Genomic DNA, 17,834 nt, shown 5'->3' on the forward strand with positions numbered 1-17,834 from the left:
AGACATTGACTTCGACCATGAAGTTGACAAGGTCCAACGGCACCATGACAAGGAACCGAAGACTCCTTACAAAGCAGTTCCTTTCCTTCAGTGTCCGGGCTGTGGCAGCCGCCAATGCATGGACTGCAGGTTCCGGACAGCCACGTGTCAGGCCTATGGAAAGACTAGCCACATCGCATCAGTCTGCAGCGGTCACCAGAAGGACCGCCATTCAGACATTCCAATCAGGAGAGGTACTGGGGCCCCGGGGCAGCTTAGTGTAGGGTTTTGCTCCAGCTGTTGGAGCGTTTGCCACATGGGAGCTCACTGCCCCCTTAAGCCCAACTGTGACTTCAAGTCGAGCTGCAAGGTGTTTCTTGCAGGATGGAACTGGACACTGGTTCAACTGTTTCCATCATTTCCCTCAAAACCTTCCATTTCATCTGCAACCACAGCAAGAGGCAGGCCAAGCTTAGGCCATCTGATATCATCCTGACTGACTTCCAAAACTCCCAAGTTGCCATCAAAGGCGAGGCCACCTTGGCCATCAAGTTCAAGGGGTTTTCGGGGGCCCTGGATGTGATTGTGGTGGAGGGCCAGAGAACGAGTTTAATAACGGCAAACTTGGTATCAGTATGTGAGGAGTTCGCGGACGTTTTTGACACTAGCCTGGGAGAGTACAAGGGCCTCTGATAGCCTTTAAACTTGATCCTGCCATAATGCCTACTAGGATCAAACCCCACATAGTGCCATTTGCACTTAAACATAAAATTTATGCAGAGCTGGACAAGCTGGTTAACCAGGGTGTACTACAGCCTGTAGATGGGGGTGAATGGGAAACCCCAATTGTCACGCCACTTAAGGCCAATGGGGAGGTCAGAATTTGTGCTGATTAAACTGATTTGTGCATCATAAATAGGGCACTTAAGCAGCATGTATACCCGGTGCCAGTCATTAACCACATCTTGGCATCACTGCAAGGGGGTACAGTATTTGCAAAATTAGATTTGGCATAGGCCTATCAGCAGTTACTTGTGGACGAGGCCACAGTGGCTGCACAAACCATTGTTACACATAGGGGAGCTTTTAAAGTCAAACACCTCCAATTCGGGGTTAGTGTAGCCCCTGGGATTTTTCAAGGAGTCATGGAGTATACACTCAAGGGTATTCTGGGGGTTTGCCCCTATTTCAATGATGTGCTCATCGCCAGTGAGTCCACTGAGGTGCTTGCAAGGAAGCTCAAAACCGTCCTTCAACAGTTCCATGAAGCAGGCCTTAAACTCAAAAGAAATAAATGTAATATTGGGGTTCCTTCTACTGAGTTCCTGGGATTCCATATTGATGCTGAAGGCATCCACCCTTCCAAGTCAAAGCTGAAAGCCATTCAGCTGGCACCTAGCCCCAGGTCAAAAGGAGAGCTTCAGGCATTCCTGGGTCTCCTTAATTTTTACCATGCATTCCTTCCTAACAAGGCCGCAGTGGCAGAGCTGTTACACCAGCTCTTAGACAAAAACACCCCATGGACGTGGACCAAGGTTCATGAAAACATCTTTAAGGTAGTAAAATCACTACTGTCCTCCAATTCAGTGCTCACTGACTTTAAAGAGTCATTGCCTGTATGCATTGCGTGTGACACATCCCCTTATGGGGTGGGGGCTGTCCTAAGCCATTTGTCAAGTGATGGGACTCAAATCCCCATTTCCTATTATTCAAGGACATTGTCCTCAGCTGAGCGCAATTATGCTCAGATTGACAAGGAGGCCTTGGCCATTGTGGCCAGGGTGAAGAAATTCCATGATTACTTGCATGGCAGGAAATTCACGGTCTTCACTGACCACAAGCCACTGTTGGGGTTATTTACTACTGATAGGCAGACACCTCAAATTCTGCCCACAAGGATGTTAAGATGGTCAATTTTTATGTCAGCCTACAGCTACAGGCTGATTCACAAACCTGGCAAAGACAAAGACATGGCCTTAGCAGGTTGCCATTGTCACAGATAGAGCCAGATGCAGCTCCAGTAGCTCACATTTTGTCAATTCAGGATTTGACTGAGTTTCCCCTCCATGCTGCGGATGTGGCTGCACAAATTGCTGCAGACAAGGTTTTAAGTAGAGTATTGTCTTGGATTCACACAGGGTGGCTTGAAAATAATCCTGGACCTGAGTTCCAGAGCTACTTCACACCTAGTCATGAACTTCCAGCTCACAAGGGTTGCATTTTATGGGGGAGCAGGGTTATTGTCCCCAGTTCATTAAGAAACCATGTACTTCAATCTCTGCATGAGGGACATCTGGGGATAGTCTGGATGAAGGCATTGGCACAAAGCTACCAATGGTGGCCAGGGTTAGATAAGGCTATCGAGGCCCAAGTACATGGGTGTTACACGTGTCAACAGTCCAGACCAGAAATGCCAGATGCTCCTGTCCACAAATGGGAGGAAACGCACACACCGTGTTCAAGGATTCACATTGACTTCACTGGGCCCTTTTAGGGACAACTATTCTTGATAGTGGTCAACAGCCACTCTAAATTGCTGGAAGTAATTCCAATTTCAACCATGACTACTGCTAGGACCATCCAGGTGCTTAGAAAGCTGTTTGCCACATATGGGCTACCGGACGTTGTAGTAGCAGACAATGGGGCCCAGTTCACAGCAGCAGAGTTTCAAGCCTTCTTGAGGACTAACCTCATAAGGCATGCAACATCGGCCCCCTTTCACCCCTCAACTAATAGGCAGGCCGAACATATGGTGTGTGCACTACAAAAGAGTCACTCAAGCGCATAGTGACTGGAGATTGGCACCATAGGCTGGCTGATTTCTTGCTTTGCCAGCACACTTCACCTTGCACAGCAACAGGCAAGAGCCCAACAGAGCTTCGCTGGGGAAGAAGGCTCATCACAAAGCTGGACAGATTGCATCCAGACTGGGTGGCAGCAGACACCTCTCACCCAAAGCCTCCAAGGGGGTTGCAAGTGGGTGATGGGGTGTGGGCCTGGAACTATGGGCATGGGAACTTGTGGGTGCTGTGTAAAATTGTCAAAATCTTGGGATCTCTCTCATATGAGGGGGCTCTGGATGAGGAGGCGAGTCATTCGCCACCATATTGATCAGCTGCGGAAGCGGTTCTCAGAATGGCCACAAAGCGAGGACCTCACAATGGGTCCACTCCTTGAGCCAGAAACTGGCAGTGAAGCAGGGCAGTTCACATGCTCTGAGGACTCCACCAGTCACTAGAATGGGGAGGTGGTTGTAGATGGGCGAAGCCTGGGAGTGCAACATGGGTCACCTGACGGGGAAAGTCAACCCGATCAAGACATGTGCTGTGCTATCTTTGCTTCTTCATTGGACTTTGGTCTGGGATGACCTGGAATGGCCAGCCAAAGGGACTCAAGTCAATCTGACTCTCGTGAACTCTTGAGTCCTGGTCTACCCAGCCCAGTGGGTAAGCTGGTAGACTGGGAGTTGCCTGGATCCCCCAGGCGATCTGCAAGGTTGCGCAGACCACCACCATATTTACAAGTTGTTCAATACAGCTGGGTCCAAGGCAGGCTTCTTGAGGAGAGGTCTCACCACCGCCTCCTTCAGTATAAAGATCATGAACAAGTACAATGTTGTCATGACCTTTAACTGAGCGAAATGGTCCATCATGGGGCAATATTTTTGTGAATATTTTTTGTTATCTTGTCCCAAGATAACATCATCTGTATCTCCTACAGTCACATTCAATGTTTAGATGAGCCCACATTGTAATGATGGCCAAAAGGACTTTTTCACCTGTAATTTATTTGGCCACTAATGTGTAGTGGGTTTCTTGGAAGCAGGAGGCGAGATGAGAGGGTTCAAACAGGAACATTGCTTTATTGTAGTAACAGGAACAGAACTGAGAACAGAGGCTTCTACGCAGCTACTTCTATGGTTGACCACTAGGCAGCGGCCAATAGGTTTAAAGGAACCTATTTCCATCCCAGAGCCAACCAATGATGGTCCTGGAGAGTGTATGTCTGAGCAGCCAGTGACCTTTTCACAGACACCCTAATTAAGCAATCTCAAGCAGCATTCAAAGACATGTGAAAACAGTTCAAGTAAAAGGCCCAATACATTACACCCCTGCCTCCTAGAATGTACAAACATTATTACAATTATTTGAGAATAAAGTCTTGTAAAGGTTGTCGAGAGTGTGGTGGCGCATTAGCTCCCTCTGGTCCTGGATGAAGCGGATTATCTGGACCCCTACCAATCGGGTTTCAGGCCTGGGTACAGCACAGAGACGGCATTGGTCGCTCTGGTGAATGATCTCTGGAGGGCTCAGGATAGGGGATATTCCTCTGTCCTAGTCCTATTAGACCTCTCGGCGGCTTTCGATACCATCGACCATGGTATCTTGCTGCGGCGTCTCAGGGGATTGGGAGTGGGAGGCACAGTTCTTCAGTGGTTCTCCTCCTATCTCCTGGGACGCTCGCAGTCAGTGTTGGCAGGGGGGCAGAGATCGGCCCCTAGGTCTCTCGTTTGTGGAGTTCCTCAGGGGTCGGTTCTCTCGCCTCTCCTGTTCAACATCTACATGAAACCGCTGGGTGAGATCATTCGTGGTTTTGGAGTTGGGTATCATCAATATGCCGATGATACCCAACTTTTCTTTTCGACCCCAAACCACCCCAGTGATGCCCTCGCTGTGATGTCCCGTTGCCTGGAGGCGGTTCGGGTCTGGATGGGGAGGAACAGACTTCAACTCAACCCTGACAAGACTGAGTGGCTGTACATTCCAGCATCCCGGGACATTCAAAATGTTCCATCTCTTTCTATGGGGGGTGAGCTCTTACCCCCCGTGGATAGGGCTCGCAACTTGGGAGTCCTCCTAGATTCACGGCTTACCCTGGAAGATCATATAGTGGCCGTGACTAGGGGGGCTTTCGCCCAGGTCCGCCTGGTGCGCCAGTTGCGGCCCTATCTGGACCGGGATGCCCTGTGTACGGTCACTCATGCGCTCGTGACCTCTCGCCTTGACTACTGTAATGCTCTCTACATGGGGCTTCCCTTGAAGACCACTCGGAGGCTCCAACTGGTACAGAATGCGGCCGCGAGAGTTGTCTTGGGAGTTTCCCGGTACTCCCATGTTACACCTTTGTTCCGCGAGCTGCATTGGTTACCAGTTGTCTTCCGGGTGAGGTTCAAGGTTTTGGTTATGATCTTTAAGTCCTTACATGGCATGGGTCCGGGTTACCTCGGGGACCACCTGCTGCCGGCATCAACTCCCCTCCGCCCTGTGCGTTCCCACAATGAGGGCCTCCTCAGGGTGCCGCCAGTCAGGGAATGCCGACTGGTGGCCCCCAGGGGGAGAGCCTTCTCTGTGGGCGCTCCGGCATTATGGAACCAACTGCCGGTGGAGCTCCGGATGGCATCAGATCTCCGAACTTTCCGTCGTGGCCTGAAGACCCACCTATTTGAATTAGCTGGTCTGGCCTGACGGGGGATTATGGGTTTTAAATTGTTGTTTTAGAATTGTATTACTGTTTTTAACTGGGCATTGGTTTAATCTTTTTTAATTTTTGTATTGTCTTTTTTTATATATGCCCTGTGAACCGGCCTGAGTCCCTACCAAGGAGAAGGGCGGTATACAAATTAAATAAAACTTGAAACTTAAACTTGAAACTTGAATTCAGGACTGTGACAACCCAGTGAAAGAAAAAGAAACAGGGTTCAATGAGCAAAAGTTAATTAATTACTGTTTCACATGCTTAAAATGAGTTATTTAGCCTTCGTTGTGCACAATCCAAATATAAGAGTGTTGATAAATATCTCTTCTATACTAATAGAGGGGAAAGAATAATTTGAGCTGAATATAGACAAGAAGGTATGTAAAGGTTAGAGAAAGTGAAGATTTTAGATGTGATTGAGGATTCAGTTGGTCTCCTTCTTTCAATCTTCTCTCCTTTAAACAGCTTATTGGATTTTTGAAGAGGAAAACAACTCAGGAGAGGATGGAACTGACATGGGCAGGAGTTCTGCTTCTTCTCTGTATACTTTTCACCCTTTTATCATCTTTCCAAATGTACAAGAAAAAAGGGCAGCTGCCCCCTGGCCCTACTCCATGGCCGATTTTGGGGAACCTCTTGCAGCAAGATGTACTACCTCTGTATAAAACCTATAAAGAGGTAAGATTAGGTACCTATTGTACTTCTTTGCTTTTTCAGGTGATTATTCTGAAAGATATATCCACATTTCCCTAGTTTAAGGAGTATGATTTTCCTCTATAAGAGTCCAATTTTGTTAGGGGCTCTTGTGCATCTTCAGTAGGAATTTTAATTTAAAGTCACAGTTACAGTCTGATAAACACACAGTGGAGGTTAAAAAGTTCATTAAAATATGTGGTTACAAGAAAAACTTGCTATCATATGTTTTCCAGTACCAAATTACTTGCAGAAATCTATTATACAGTCGAAATTGTGATTATCTCATTCCCATCATCTCACCAGCCAGGAGATACATGCAATTTATCCAATCATATTGATGTACCCTGTAGATATTAAGAATTATTAAAGCTTAGATTTAATAATGGTGAATTTAAGAACTATTTCAAACATGCTTTAGAATAATTTCACCAAAAAATGCTTTATCGTTTAATTAACTTGCTTTTCATCTAATTTTACCTTTAGCTTATGAAGAAGTATGGACCTATATTTACTGTCTGGATTGGATCAAAACCAATGATTGTTCTTTGTGGATATGAGGTGGTAAAAGATGCTTTGATAAATCAAGCAGAAGAATTTGGTGGGCGAACTCATATGACCTTTCACAGACGAATGATCCAAAATAAAGGTTGATTTTATTTTATTTCCTTATTTGTTATTGCTCTTTTTAATTTACTGTAAGTAATTTTAAATTATTTTAATGCTCTTAATATTATTGATAGTTATGAAAGTTTCACTTGAAATGAAGTTTTGTAAAGAGGTTGATCTGTCATGCTTTTTGAAGAGGAACAAACATCTTTTTTTCACCATTTCGCTACCACTGATCACTTCTGAAATCTGCTTTGGTTGTTCCTTACATGCAAAAAAAAAAAGTAATCTCACCTCTAAACTTTGGGAAGGCAGAAAAAATGCTTTTCAAAGAGGATACTTTGGGAATTTGGACTTTGAATAAACAGGATAGAAAGAATATTGAAAGAATATAGTTTTGATATTGGACAAGATCTCTGAGAATATTGTGGACAGCCAAGAATAAGAAACAAATACCTCATTGAGCAAATGAGCTCAGTGTTTCCACTCAAAGCATAACTGACCAGACTAAAATTATCATTCTTGGGTCGTGGTTCAAAAGTCTAGCTCTCTAGAGAAGGCTATAATGGTGGGAAAGATAAAAGGAAGAGGATGGCCATCTGCAACATCAATGAACTTGGTTAAAATGATGATAAATGTACCCTTACAAGTCCTGAAGAATTAGGTTAGGGATAGATTGTGTTGGAGGAAATCTAAAGATAGCTAAGAGTTGAGAGTAACTTGTTAGCACACAATCAAGCAAGCTAGTACATAAGTAATTGGAAGTGACTTATTTTTATCAGTAAAGCTCTACGGCAAATAATAATAATAAAATAAAATCCACAACTCAAAATGACTCCAATTTTCTTCTGCTTACTGAAAATGGTGACCACATGACCACGAAGATGTCCTCGGACAAGCGCTGGCTCTTCAGCTTTGAAACAGATATGAGCACCGGCCCCTAGAGTTGGAAACGACTAGCACGCATGTGCGGGGGAACCTTTACCTTTACCTTTTTAGCCTCTTTCAACTATAATTGAAACAAAGATTTGAAAAAGGAAAGTGCCTGATATATTGTATCTAAACATGCTCTTCCACAAAAGCTGAGAATTGACCAACATTATGATCCTTTTGGTGTCTTTTGTTTCAGGATTTGGTACAAATGCTATGAAGAAATTGAGGGAGCTGCGACGGTTCACACTGTCCACCTTGCGAAATTTTGGGATGGGGAAGAAAAGAATGTCTGAGAGGGTGCAGGAGGAAGCCCTTTGTCTGGTGGAGGAAATAGCTGCCAAAAAAGGTCCTCTAAAGAAACTGAGACCTGTTCTCCAACACAAGAATCATGTCAGGATGACTATTATCTTTTAAAACATGAAACTGTTTGTTGTATTATGTGAAGTTACAGGAAAATTCTAAACTGAAACTCAAGTCCTCTCTGCTTTACATAAAATAAAGAAAAACTTACACACACACATACACACACACACACACACACACACATGTGTGTGTGTGTGTGTGTGTGTGTGTGTGTAAACTAAATGAGGTAAGGAAAATATGAATAAGAATCAACTGCATGAGTGATGGAGATCTGTGAGGTGACATGGATTTGAATTATGGCTATTGTAGGAGATGACCAGGCTGACCCCAAGGGAGGGATCAAACAAATAATCAGTCATGAGTCCCTTCGTGCCCATAAGAGATCTATGCCCAGCCTACCTTGAATCCTTCTACTCTTATCTCCTGATAATTTCCTTTGACCATTAGTAGTTCGGATTCTTGTAGAAAGCTTAAGCTTTCAATAAATCTTTATACCCATTTGAAATGCCTGGATCATTTGAACATGATTATATATCAGGCAAATTCAACAGCCAGCAAAAGAAGTTATGGATGAATGACATAGATAATCTAAGGCTAGAAAGGAAACATGGATAACATCTTGCTTTTATAGGTATGACGAGAGAATAGGCAGTTTGCATGAGGGTGGAGATCTGAAAGCCACTGTGGATCTGGACTGAATCGTCATAAATAGCATTCCTCTAAGATTTGTGCCTCTTTTGAATATAATCATTAATGGACAAATCTCTGGAATCAGAAGGGAAAAGAAATGGAAAGAAAAGAATAGGATTATTTTTAATAAAGAAAGAATATATAGAGAAAAAAGAAATTAGAAGAGACAGTCGGGAGAGTTAAAACTGGAAGTAGAAACTTCTAAGGGAAGGGACAGGGAGGAAAACCCCCCACCATGAACAGAAAATGGCAGAGAAAGGAGTGAGAGAACAATTATTGACAGAAGACAGCAAGACTTTGAAGAAACTCTAGTGGTAATAAGGTTTATGTTTTCATTTAATTATGTATAGGCTCTTCTATTTAATATTATTTATTTAAAAAATACCAATAAAATCTTTGAATATCTTTTTTGACACAAATCATTTTTTGTTGCAGTTCTGTGGTGAGAACTGTGGAAGGGAAGATCCCATTCTTTGATCCCTCCCATAAATGTCTGTGGCTTTTGTTGCAGGGCAGCCTTTTGACCCAAGAAGAAATTTTGCAAGTGCTGTTTCTAATGTGATCTGTGCAGTTGTCTTTGGCAATCGATTTGATTACAAAGATCAAATCTTCATAGAGAATCAACAGATTGTGGAGTCTCAACAAAGAATTCCGACTGGTTTCCTAGGACTGGTATGTTTTTCCTCTCTGATGCTCTTCCTACCATAAACACTCATTTTTATTTATTTTTATTTTATTTATTTTATTGGATTTATATACTGCCCTTTCCTGAAGGACTCAGGGCAGTTTACAGGGTACTTAAAACATTGATACAAAAATTAAAAAGAATGAAAAAGAATTAAATTTAATCCCTGAAAAAATATAAAAACCCCAATTAAAAACTCTCAGCCTGGGCCGGAGAGCTCGAAGAGCCAGGTCTTCAGGTCCCGGCGAAATGAACGAAGGTCGGGGGCAGTTCTAAGCTCCGCGGGCAGCTGGTTCCAGAGGGCAGGCGCACCCACAGAGAAGGCCCTCCCCTGGGTGTTACCCGCCGGAAATCTTTAACCGGCGGTACCCTGAGAAGGCCCTCCCTGTGGGAGCGCACTGGACGAAGGGAACTTGATGCCGGCAGCAGGTGTACTAGTGGGCTGTCTGGGAACTGTGCAGCCACTGTCCTTATGAAGAAGAGGCTGAATAAAGAGCCACAACTTGGAAGCATCCAGAAAGAGGCTGGTTTGGCAGATGAAGATTGATTCAGTTACGCATCATAACAGGAAGTGATTAATCAATGGAAATTAGAGTTGGACAGGGTCGAGGAAAGCTTCTGATGGTTACTCCTGGAGCTGCTGTGCTGCTTGTTTGGCTTGTCGGATGGCCCCGGCTGTTCGGAGGAGTTTGAGAGAGCCATGTGGGCCCGGAAGAACTGACTGAGCCCCGCGCTGTGTTTTTCAGCGCCGACCAGCTGACTGTGCTCCGCGGCGCCGACCAGCTGTTTGTCGGCTTTTCGGAGGGCCCCGGCTGCTTGGAGGAAGTTTGGGAGAGCCGTGTGGGCCCGGAAGACCTGACTGAGCCCCGTGCTGTATTTCTCGGCGCCGACCAGCTGACTGTGCTCCGCGGCGCCGACCAGCTGTTTGTTGGCTTTTCGGAGGGCCCCGGCTGCTCGGAGGAAGTTTGGGAGAGCCGTGTGGGCCCGGAAGACCTGACTGAGCCCCGTGCTGTATTTCTCGGTGCCGAGCAGCTGACTGTGCTCCGCGGCGCCGACCAGCTGTTTGTCGGCTTTTTGGAGGGCCCCGGCTGCTCGGAGGAAGTTTGGGGAGCCGTGTGGGCCCGGAAGAACTGACTGAGCCCCGTGCTGTATTTCTCGGCGCCGACCAGCTGACTGTGCCCCGCGGCGCCGACCGGCTGTTTGTCGGCTTTTCGGAGGGCCCCGACTGCTCTGAGGACTTTGGGAGAGCCGTGCAGGCCCGGAAGACCTGGCTGAGCCCCGTGCCATGCTTTTCGGCGCCGACCAGCTGATTGTGCTCCGCGGCGCCGACCAGCTGTTTGTCGGCTTTCCGGAGGGCCCCGGCTGCTCGGAGGAAGTTTGGGAGAGCCGGGAAGGCCCGGAAGACCTGGCTGAGCCCCGTGCTGTGCTTTTCGGCGCCGACCAGCTGACTGTGCTCCGCGGCGCCGACCAGCTGTCTGTCGGCTTTCCGGAGGGCCCCGGCTGTTTGGAGGACTTTGGGAGAGCCGTGCAGGCCCGGAAGAACTGGCAGAGCCTTGTGCTGTGCTTTTTTGGCGCCGACCAGCTGTCTGTGCTCCGCGGTGCCGATCAGCTGTTTGTCGGAGCCCGGAACAACTTGACGGAGCCGGTGACCTTGAGGAGAACCTTCCAGTTGCTCAGGAGCCAGATGCTGGTTGAGTTACAACTGCTATTATGAACTATGGTTTGGAGCAGCGTCAGCGTTTTAAGCTGGAGTGGTGGAGACGGCCCTGGTTGGCGTCTGAGACGGTTGGCGGTGAGGGAGTTGGAGTGCCGCGACCAGAATATATCCTGTGTGGAAATCAGCCTAGGTGAGGAAAGATCTGAGGAAAAGACTTTTCAAAAATACTCCTTTTTAATAAATTTATTATAAATAAAAATTCCTACCATGCAGTAGTTCCCAAGACACTGTATTTACTCAACACTAAAATTAAAGATAGCTTACTGAAATTCTTGTGGAACTTGTCTTCTTGGTTTTGGCACCTAGCTGAGCTTTGATAATTAGCAATGTCCAAGTAAAAGCTACTCTCTGAATATTTGGGGCATTAAGCCTTCACCATTATGGTCCAAAAACATATATTGATTAATGTTAACTCTGCGCAGGTGTACAATTCTTTTCCAAAAACAATGGGATACTTTTTGGGACGACATCTCAAGTCTTTTGGTGAGACTGAAAAAGTCTGTGATTATATCCGTGAGAAGGTGGAATTGCACAAGGAGACACTGGATCCCCAGAACCCACGTGACTATATTGATTGCTTCCTTCATAGAATGGAGAAAGTAGGCATAGATACCATTTCTGCATAACTGTCTGAATATCTCCAATATGTATCTAAGATGAAACTAGTTCACCTCGTATGAAAGAATATTTTTATTTTTATTTATTTTATTTTAATTCCATTTATATCCCGCCCTTCTCCGAAGACTCAGGGCGGCTTACAAGCTTAGCAGTAGCCTTCATTCTATGTATATGCCTGCTTATTAGGGCTTTCACACACACCCCAAGCAGCATTATTACAAAGTCAGCTTAATTACCCCCAACAATCTGGGTCCTCATTTTACCTACCACGGAAGGATGGAAGGCTGAGTCAACCTTGAGCCTGGTGGGATGCGAACCTGCACTAATTGCAGGCAGCTGGTGTTACTTAAGGAGGCATTAGCCCACTGCTCCACCAAGGCTCTTTGAAAATATTTATATGAAATATGAAAAATAAATATGAAAATAATTATTCCCCCTTCTTTAATTTCTTACTTTAATTTGCCATTTGTTAACATGTACTCCTATGCCCGACATAATTAAAATAAATAAGTATAGACATTTGCTTTAAATGCTAATTTACATATCTTATACGCTCTTAATAGGTGATATAAAGATAATCATTCATCTTCCAGAAGCAATTTCTATTAGAATTAGTCTCTCAGATATAACATTCAAGCTTCTATGCTCAGATCTAATCCTGTTTTCCCACCATACAGCTTAAGAGTTGCTTTTGTCCAGCTCTAAATAACAACCTTAGTCAAAGGTTGACACTTTAATTCTGGTAATTTCTTGTGGTAAATATTTGATAGGTACATCAGACAGACAAGTTGTTTCCTCTTTGCATCAAATGGTGATTGCATAAATGCTTTACAATTGAAAAATTCTCCTATGTATTCTAAAGTCAGTCAGGTCTAATTAAGTTTCCTTTAACTGAGAGACACTACAGTATGAAGAGTTTCATGAATTACTTTAAATCAACCCCATTTTCATCCTTCTGTTTTCCTTTCTATTTTCTTTTCAGGAGCAGAACTCATCTGAGAGAATCTACACTCTTGAAGATCTTGTGATTACTGTGCTTGGTCTCTTTACTGCTGGGACAATAAGCACAAGCCACGCTTTGCTCTCCAGCCTCCTAGCAATGGCTAAGTTGCCACACATTCAAGGTACAGAAATAACCACAAATATATAAAGGTGTCAACTCTTTAGGGCAGGGGTCTTCAAACTTGGCCCATTTATGACTTGTGGACTTCAACTCCCAGAATTCCTCAGCCAGGCATGCTGGCTGAGGAATGGAATTGAAGTCCACAAGTCATATAAGGGCCATGTTTGAAGACCCCTGCTTTAGGGCTTCCAGTATTAATCCTGGAAAAAATAAAGTAAGGATGCTGTTGAGTAAAGTAAACTCATTGCAGCTGCATTTCTGCAGTTTTCCTGGGAAGTTTTGGGAAGTGTTTGCCAAGATCTTCTTACAGAATGTTTTGGTTTTTTTTATTTCCCAGCTAAACTAACAAGCCCTTGGAACACTTGGGCTTCCATCAAATCTTGAGATTACATGAAGAGAATTCTAGTAAAATAATATCCACTAGATCAAGGGTTCCCAATGCTGACTCCTTGGACTAGTATTGTTGGTAACCAGGCCATGCAAGCAGGGTGTGAGTGCTTGAGGCTTCACTTGAGCAAGTGTGGGAGTTAAGCTACACATGCAGAACCAAACCCTCCCTCCTGCTGTCCCTACTGCTATTGGTCCATGGAGCCAGAGAGGTTGGGGACCACTCCATTAGATCATGAAGAGGCAAGATGTGACTGAATGCTTTAACAACAGCAGTCTTTTCCCTCATACAGCCTTAAGGAGGATCAATTAATTAACTGAGTACCGGTACTTGCTTTATAGAGTCCTAGTATGAATGATTAATTTAATATCATATAGTTTTTCTTAAGGATCATCTTTGTATCAGTATAAATCCACATCCTTTTAACTCAAGATAGCATCCTTAACATTTGAACCATACTGCTATAAGCAGTGACAATATATTAATCTTAATCTACAATACCCCCGTAAAATTGATTGACAGCTATATCCTGAAGCATTCCTTCTTTGGAAATGAACCTTGAGGTTTTTGAAGGAATAAATTGTTTGTACTCTGCTGGCACATAATATTCATTCTCATCATCATTTTTACCATTCTCTATCCACTGCAGGATGAAGTTCAAGTTTATTACAGTCAAACACCCATAAAGTCCTGCCAATTGGGCCCACAAAACTTGCTGATGTTGTTGATCCGTCTTGTTTTAGGTCTCTTTCATGGACACTTTTTATCAAGCGGGATCCATTCTATGACTGCCTTGGTCCACCTGCCATCAGTTCTTTTTGCTATGTGACTGGCCTATTTCCATTTCAGTTCTTTTACTCTTCTTGATGATATCATATACTTTTGTTTGTTCTCTAATCCACATGCAGGTCTTTCTATCTTGTCTTATAATGCTGAGCATGTATCTTTCCATGGCTCCTTGCACCACTTGTAGCTTTTGTATCAATTGTGAGGTTAGTGTTCATGTTTCACTAGCGTATGTTAGAGCAGGTAGTACGTACTGATCAAAAACTGTTCTCTTCAGGCATAGGTGGAGGTTGTTCTTGAAAATTATACTTAGCTTGCTGAATGCCTACCAACCACATTTAACATGTCGATCAATTTCCTTTATTGTATCACTTTCCATTGACATCCATTGGCCAAGGTATATGCAATGGTCTACTATATCTAGTTCTTCATCAGATGTGTGTGTGTGTGTGTGTGTGTGTGTGTGTATCCAAATGCTTCTCCTGCTTTGTGCAGCTCTCATATGTCTCTTTGTAGCTCTTCTGGATCTTGTGAGAAGAGAACAATATCATTTGCAAATCTTAAGTGATTTAAATAAGCACCACTGATTTTTATTCCATTTTTTGTCCAGTCTAGTTTGCGAAATACTTCTTAAAGGCAGGCTGAGACAAGAATAGGGATTTTGTATTGCCTTGTCCTACACCTTGTTCTATGTTGATTTCCACTTTAAGATCGTTAAGACAAATTGTTGCCATTGTTTTTCATATATTGATTGTAGTAATTTATGTAAGAGGTATCTATGCCTTGGTTGAGCAATGCCCTAATTACTGACTGCTGGAATTCTGAGTTGCAGTCAATGAAATTGTAGTCAATGAAAGCCATGCACAGAGGCATGGTGTATTTGTTGTACCTTTCATTGACTTGATGATCAACTTGGATGTGATCCATTGTGCTGTAACCACTTCTGAATCCTGCATGCTGTGCATCACTTAATGTGCTCAATATTCTTTTTGCTATTATCTTGGTGAAAACCTTGTCAATGAGTGAAAGAAGGCTTATTGGGCAAGTTCTTTAAATCATCTTGGGCCCTTTTCCTATGTATAAGAATCACTTCAGCATTTTTCCATGCATCGGTTATTTTTTCTTTTCTGAGGCATCTCAAGTATAGTTTTGCTAGTATTTTGTGTAAACTGTGATCACCAGTTTATCACAATACAATAAAAGGTTGTCAATCTCATCTCAATATGTTTTTTCTCACAGCTAAGGTGCAACAAGAGATTGATGAGGTAGTGGGTACAAATCACACTCCAAGCATGGAAGACCGGTTGAAGATGCCTTTCACAAATGCTGTGATCTATGAGGTTCAACGTATTCAGACTGGGAGCTTTGAGAGCCTTCCACGGGCAACAACTTGTGATGTAAAATTCCATGGTTACAACATTCCCAAGGTGTGGCAATAATAATTACTGGTAAAGATATTCTGCAGAAGAAGAAAAAATAGGTGGCTGTATATAGTCAAAGATCCTTCATATTCAAGATAGTTTGAATAAGTATGTATTAATATGCATTATTTATGGCATTGTGAATAGCCTAGAGTCACCTTGGATACTGACATGGGAAGTATACAAATTTAATAAATTAATTAATGAAACCAAATCTCTCTCCCTTTATTCCATTTCAGAATGTTTTCAGATTGTTCCCTGCTGGGCTATTTTATTTGACACAAGTGAGGCTCTTTATTCTCTGGATGAAGTAGCACCAATTAATGTCATTTTTTTTGTTTAACGCCTTATTCTAGAACATGGCTGTTGTGCCAGTCCTCTGCTCAGTACACTGTGATCTTCTCCATTGGGAGACTCCAGAGAAGTTCAACCCAGATCATTTTTTGAATGAAAAGGGCCAGTTCAGGAAAAGAGATGCTTTCATGCCATTCTCAGCAGGTATAGTCCTCTGGGACAGATAGTATTACCAATTCATATGCTTGCATGATCCATGTTATCCTTTGATCAGCTTTGAATAAGCTTTGTTTTCTTGTTTGCTATTTCAGGGATGAGGGCTTGTCCAGGAGAGGCTCTGGCTAGGGCGGAGTTCTTCCTGTTCTTCACCACTTTGCTCCAGAAGTTCACCTTCTATTTGGTTGAGGACTCCAAAGACACAGATGTAATGTCTTCTTTTAAGGACTTCCAAAATAAGAATCAATACCCCCTCATACGAGCTGTTAAACGTTCAGTGGACACTTGTGTTCAATAATTAAGACGAGGAAAGAAGCCAAGATCACAATGAGTGACAACTCCTTTCTGTCTCTTTTTCTTTCTTTTTCTTTTTCTTTTTCTTTCTTTCTTTCTTTCTTTCTTTCTTTCTTTCTTTCTTTCTTTCTTTCTTTCTTTCCTTCCTTCCTTCCTTCCTTCCTTCCTTCCTTTCTTTCTTTCTTTCTTTCTTTCTCTCTCTCTCTTTCTTCCCCCCCCCCATTTTCATCTTCCCCCTCCCCTTCTTTCCTGGCACTTATTGTATCCTATAAATTGTTCCTACAGATTAGATTTGCTGATCTATATTAATAAATAAATAAAGCTTATGAAACCCTGGACTCCAGCTATTGCTGCTGATTGCCATGTCAGTCTGCAATATATCTGTCTTCGTCCAAAATTTGAGTGTGGATGTGGCAACAGAGTTGGCTGGCCTTAGGGGAGGGGAAAAAAGGCTGGCCGGTATCATGTGTAAATTGTTGAGGGTTTGGAGGCCTATGGTGCAAACTGGATGTGAGGTTCTTGGTGTTGTGATTGAGGGTCAGGCTGTGGGTTCGGCAGTTGGGTCGGATGACTCAGAGGAGGAGGAGAGGGGTGTTGAAGAGCTTGCTGATGATGGCTTTGAGGCTCCGCAGAGCCCTCAGCCAGGCCCCTCCCACCTGGTCATGACAGAGACCCAGCTGTGTGAGCCTGACAGCGTGGATGAAGATGACCCACAGCTGGCCCTGTTCAAGGACGCCCGACGCAGGAGGCAGTCAATCAGGAGTAAACAGAGGAAGGCAATGGGGCACCTCGGAAGGAGGCAGAGACAGGCCACGCCCTGAACTGTATTTAAGGGAAATGTGTGGGAGGGCTGGTTTGCTGAAGGCAACCGCTTGGATAGTTCCTGTTTCATAGCTCCTGTTTCATGGTTGGTGTCTTGTCTTGCTCTGTTTTATGTTAATAAATTTGGCAGGCTTTATTCCAGCCTCTTGCCGTTTGTAAAGGGGTTGTTCCTGCTTTTGCTGCAGGGCCGGTAGCAGGCTGGTACAGAACACTTGGTTAAATTTGGGCTGTAGGGAACAATTGTGATTGCTGCTTGTATATTTTCTGTTGTCCAGCATCAGGGCTTTTTTTCTCATAGAACGCTCAGAACGGCGTTCCGGAACCGTTTTTTTTTTTTGCAACCCCCCCAAAACCCTCCCTTTATTATTGGCTTTCAAAAGCCTATTGGAGGGGTAAATCTTGGCTCTTTTTTACTGTATGACTCGTGGACTTCAGCTCCTAGAAATTCTGAGCCAGCCATGCTGAGGGGAAACAGAGAGGTTTCCAAGCTGAGCCATGCTGGCTCAGGAATTCTGGGAGTTGAAGTCCTTGAATCATAAAAGAGCCAAGGTTGCCTACCCTGCACTAGAGGAGGACATTAAAATCATTTACAAGGTTACTTCTTTAGGAACTAAACTTTTAGAATCTAAAACAGTTAATTCAAAAAAGCCAACAGGAAAGACCCTCACATTTTTCATCTGCTTCTGTCTTTTGGAAGGTAAAATTAGATAACAAAATAATCTATTTTT

General features: G+C 43.8%; 1 protein-coding gene across 1 annotated transcript; it reads left to right on the forward strand.

Moving 5' to 3' along the window:
* Window positions 1-5,958: 5,958 nt before the first annotated feature.
* LOC310634202 (cytochrome P450 2C20-like) lies at window positions 5,959-16,460 on the forward strand (the record flags this gene model as incomplete). Its single annotated transcript, XM_083352350.1, has 9 exons — window positions 5,959-6,132; window positions 6,634-6,796; window positions 7,886-8,035; window positions 9,254-9,414; window positions 11,567-11,743; window positions 12,745-12,886; window positions 15,299-15,486; window positions 15,837-15,978; window positions 16,086-16,460. 9 exons carry the CDS (start codon window positions 5,959-5,961, stop codon window positions 16,286-16,288), a joined length of 1,500 nt encoding a protein of 499 aa, XP_083208476.1. The 3' UTR covers window positions 16,289-16,460.
* Between the last annotated feature and the right edge of the window lie 1,374 nt (window positions 16,461-17,834).

This window comes from Vipera ursinii (assembly GCF_947247035.1).
Source record: "Vipera ursinii genome assembly, chromosome: 2".
Classification (NCBI taxonomy): domain Eukaryota; kingdom Metazoa; phylum Chordata; class Lepidosauria; order Squamata; family Viperidae; genus Vipera; species Vipera ursinii.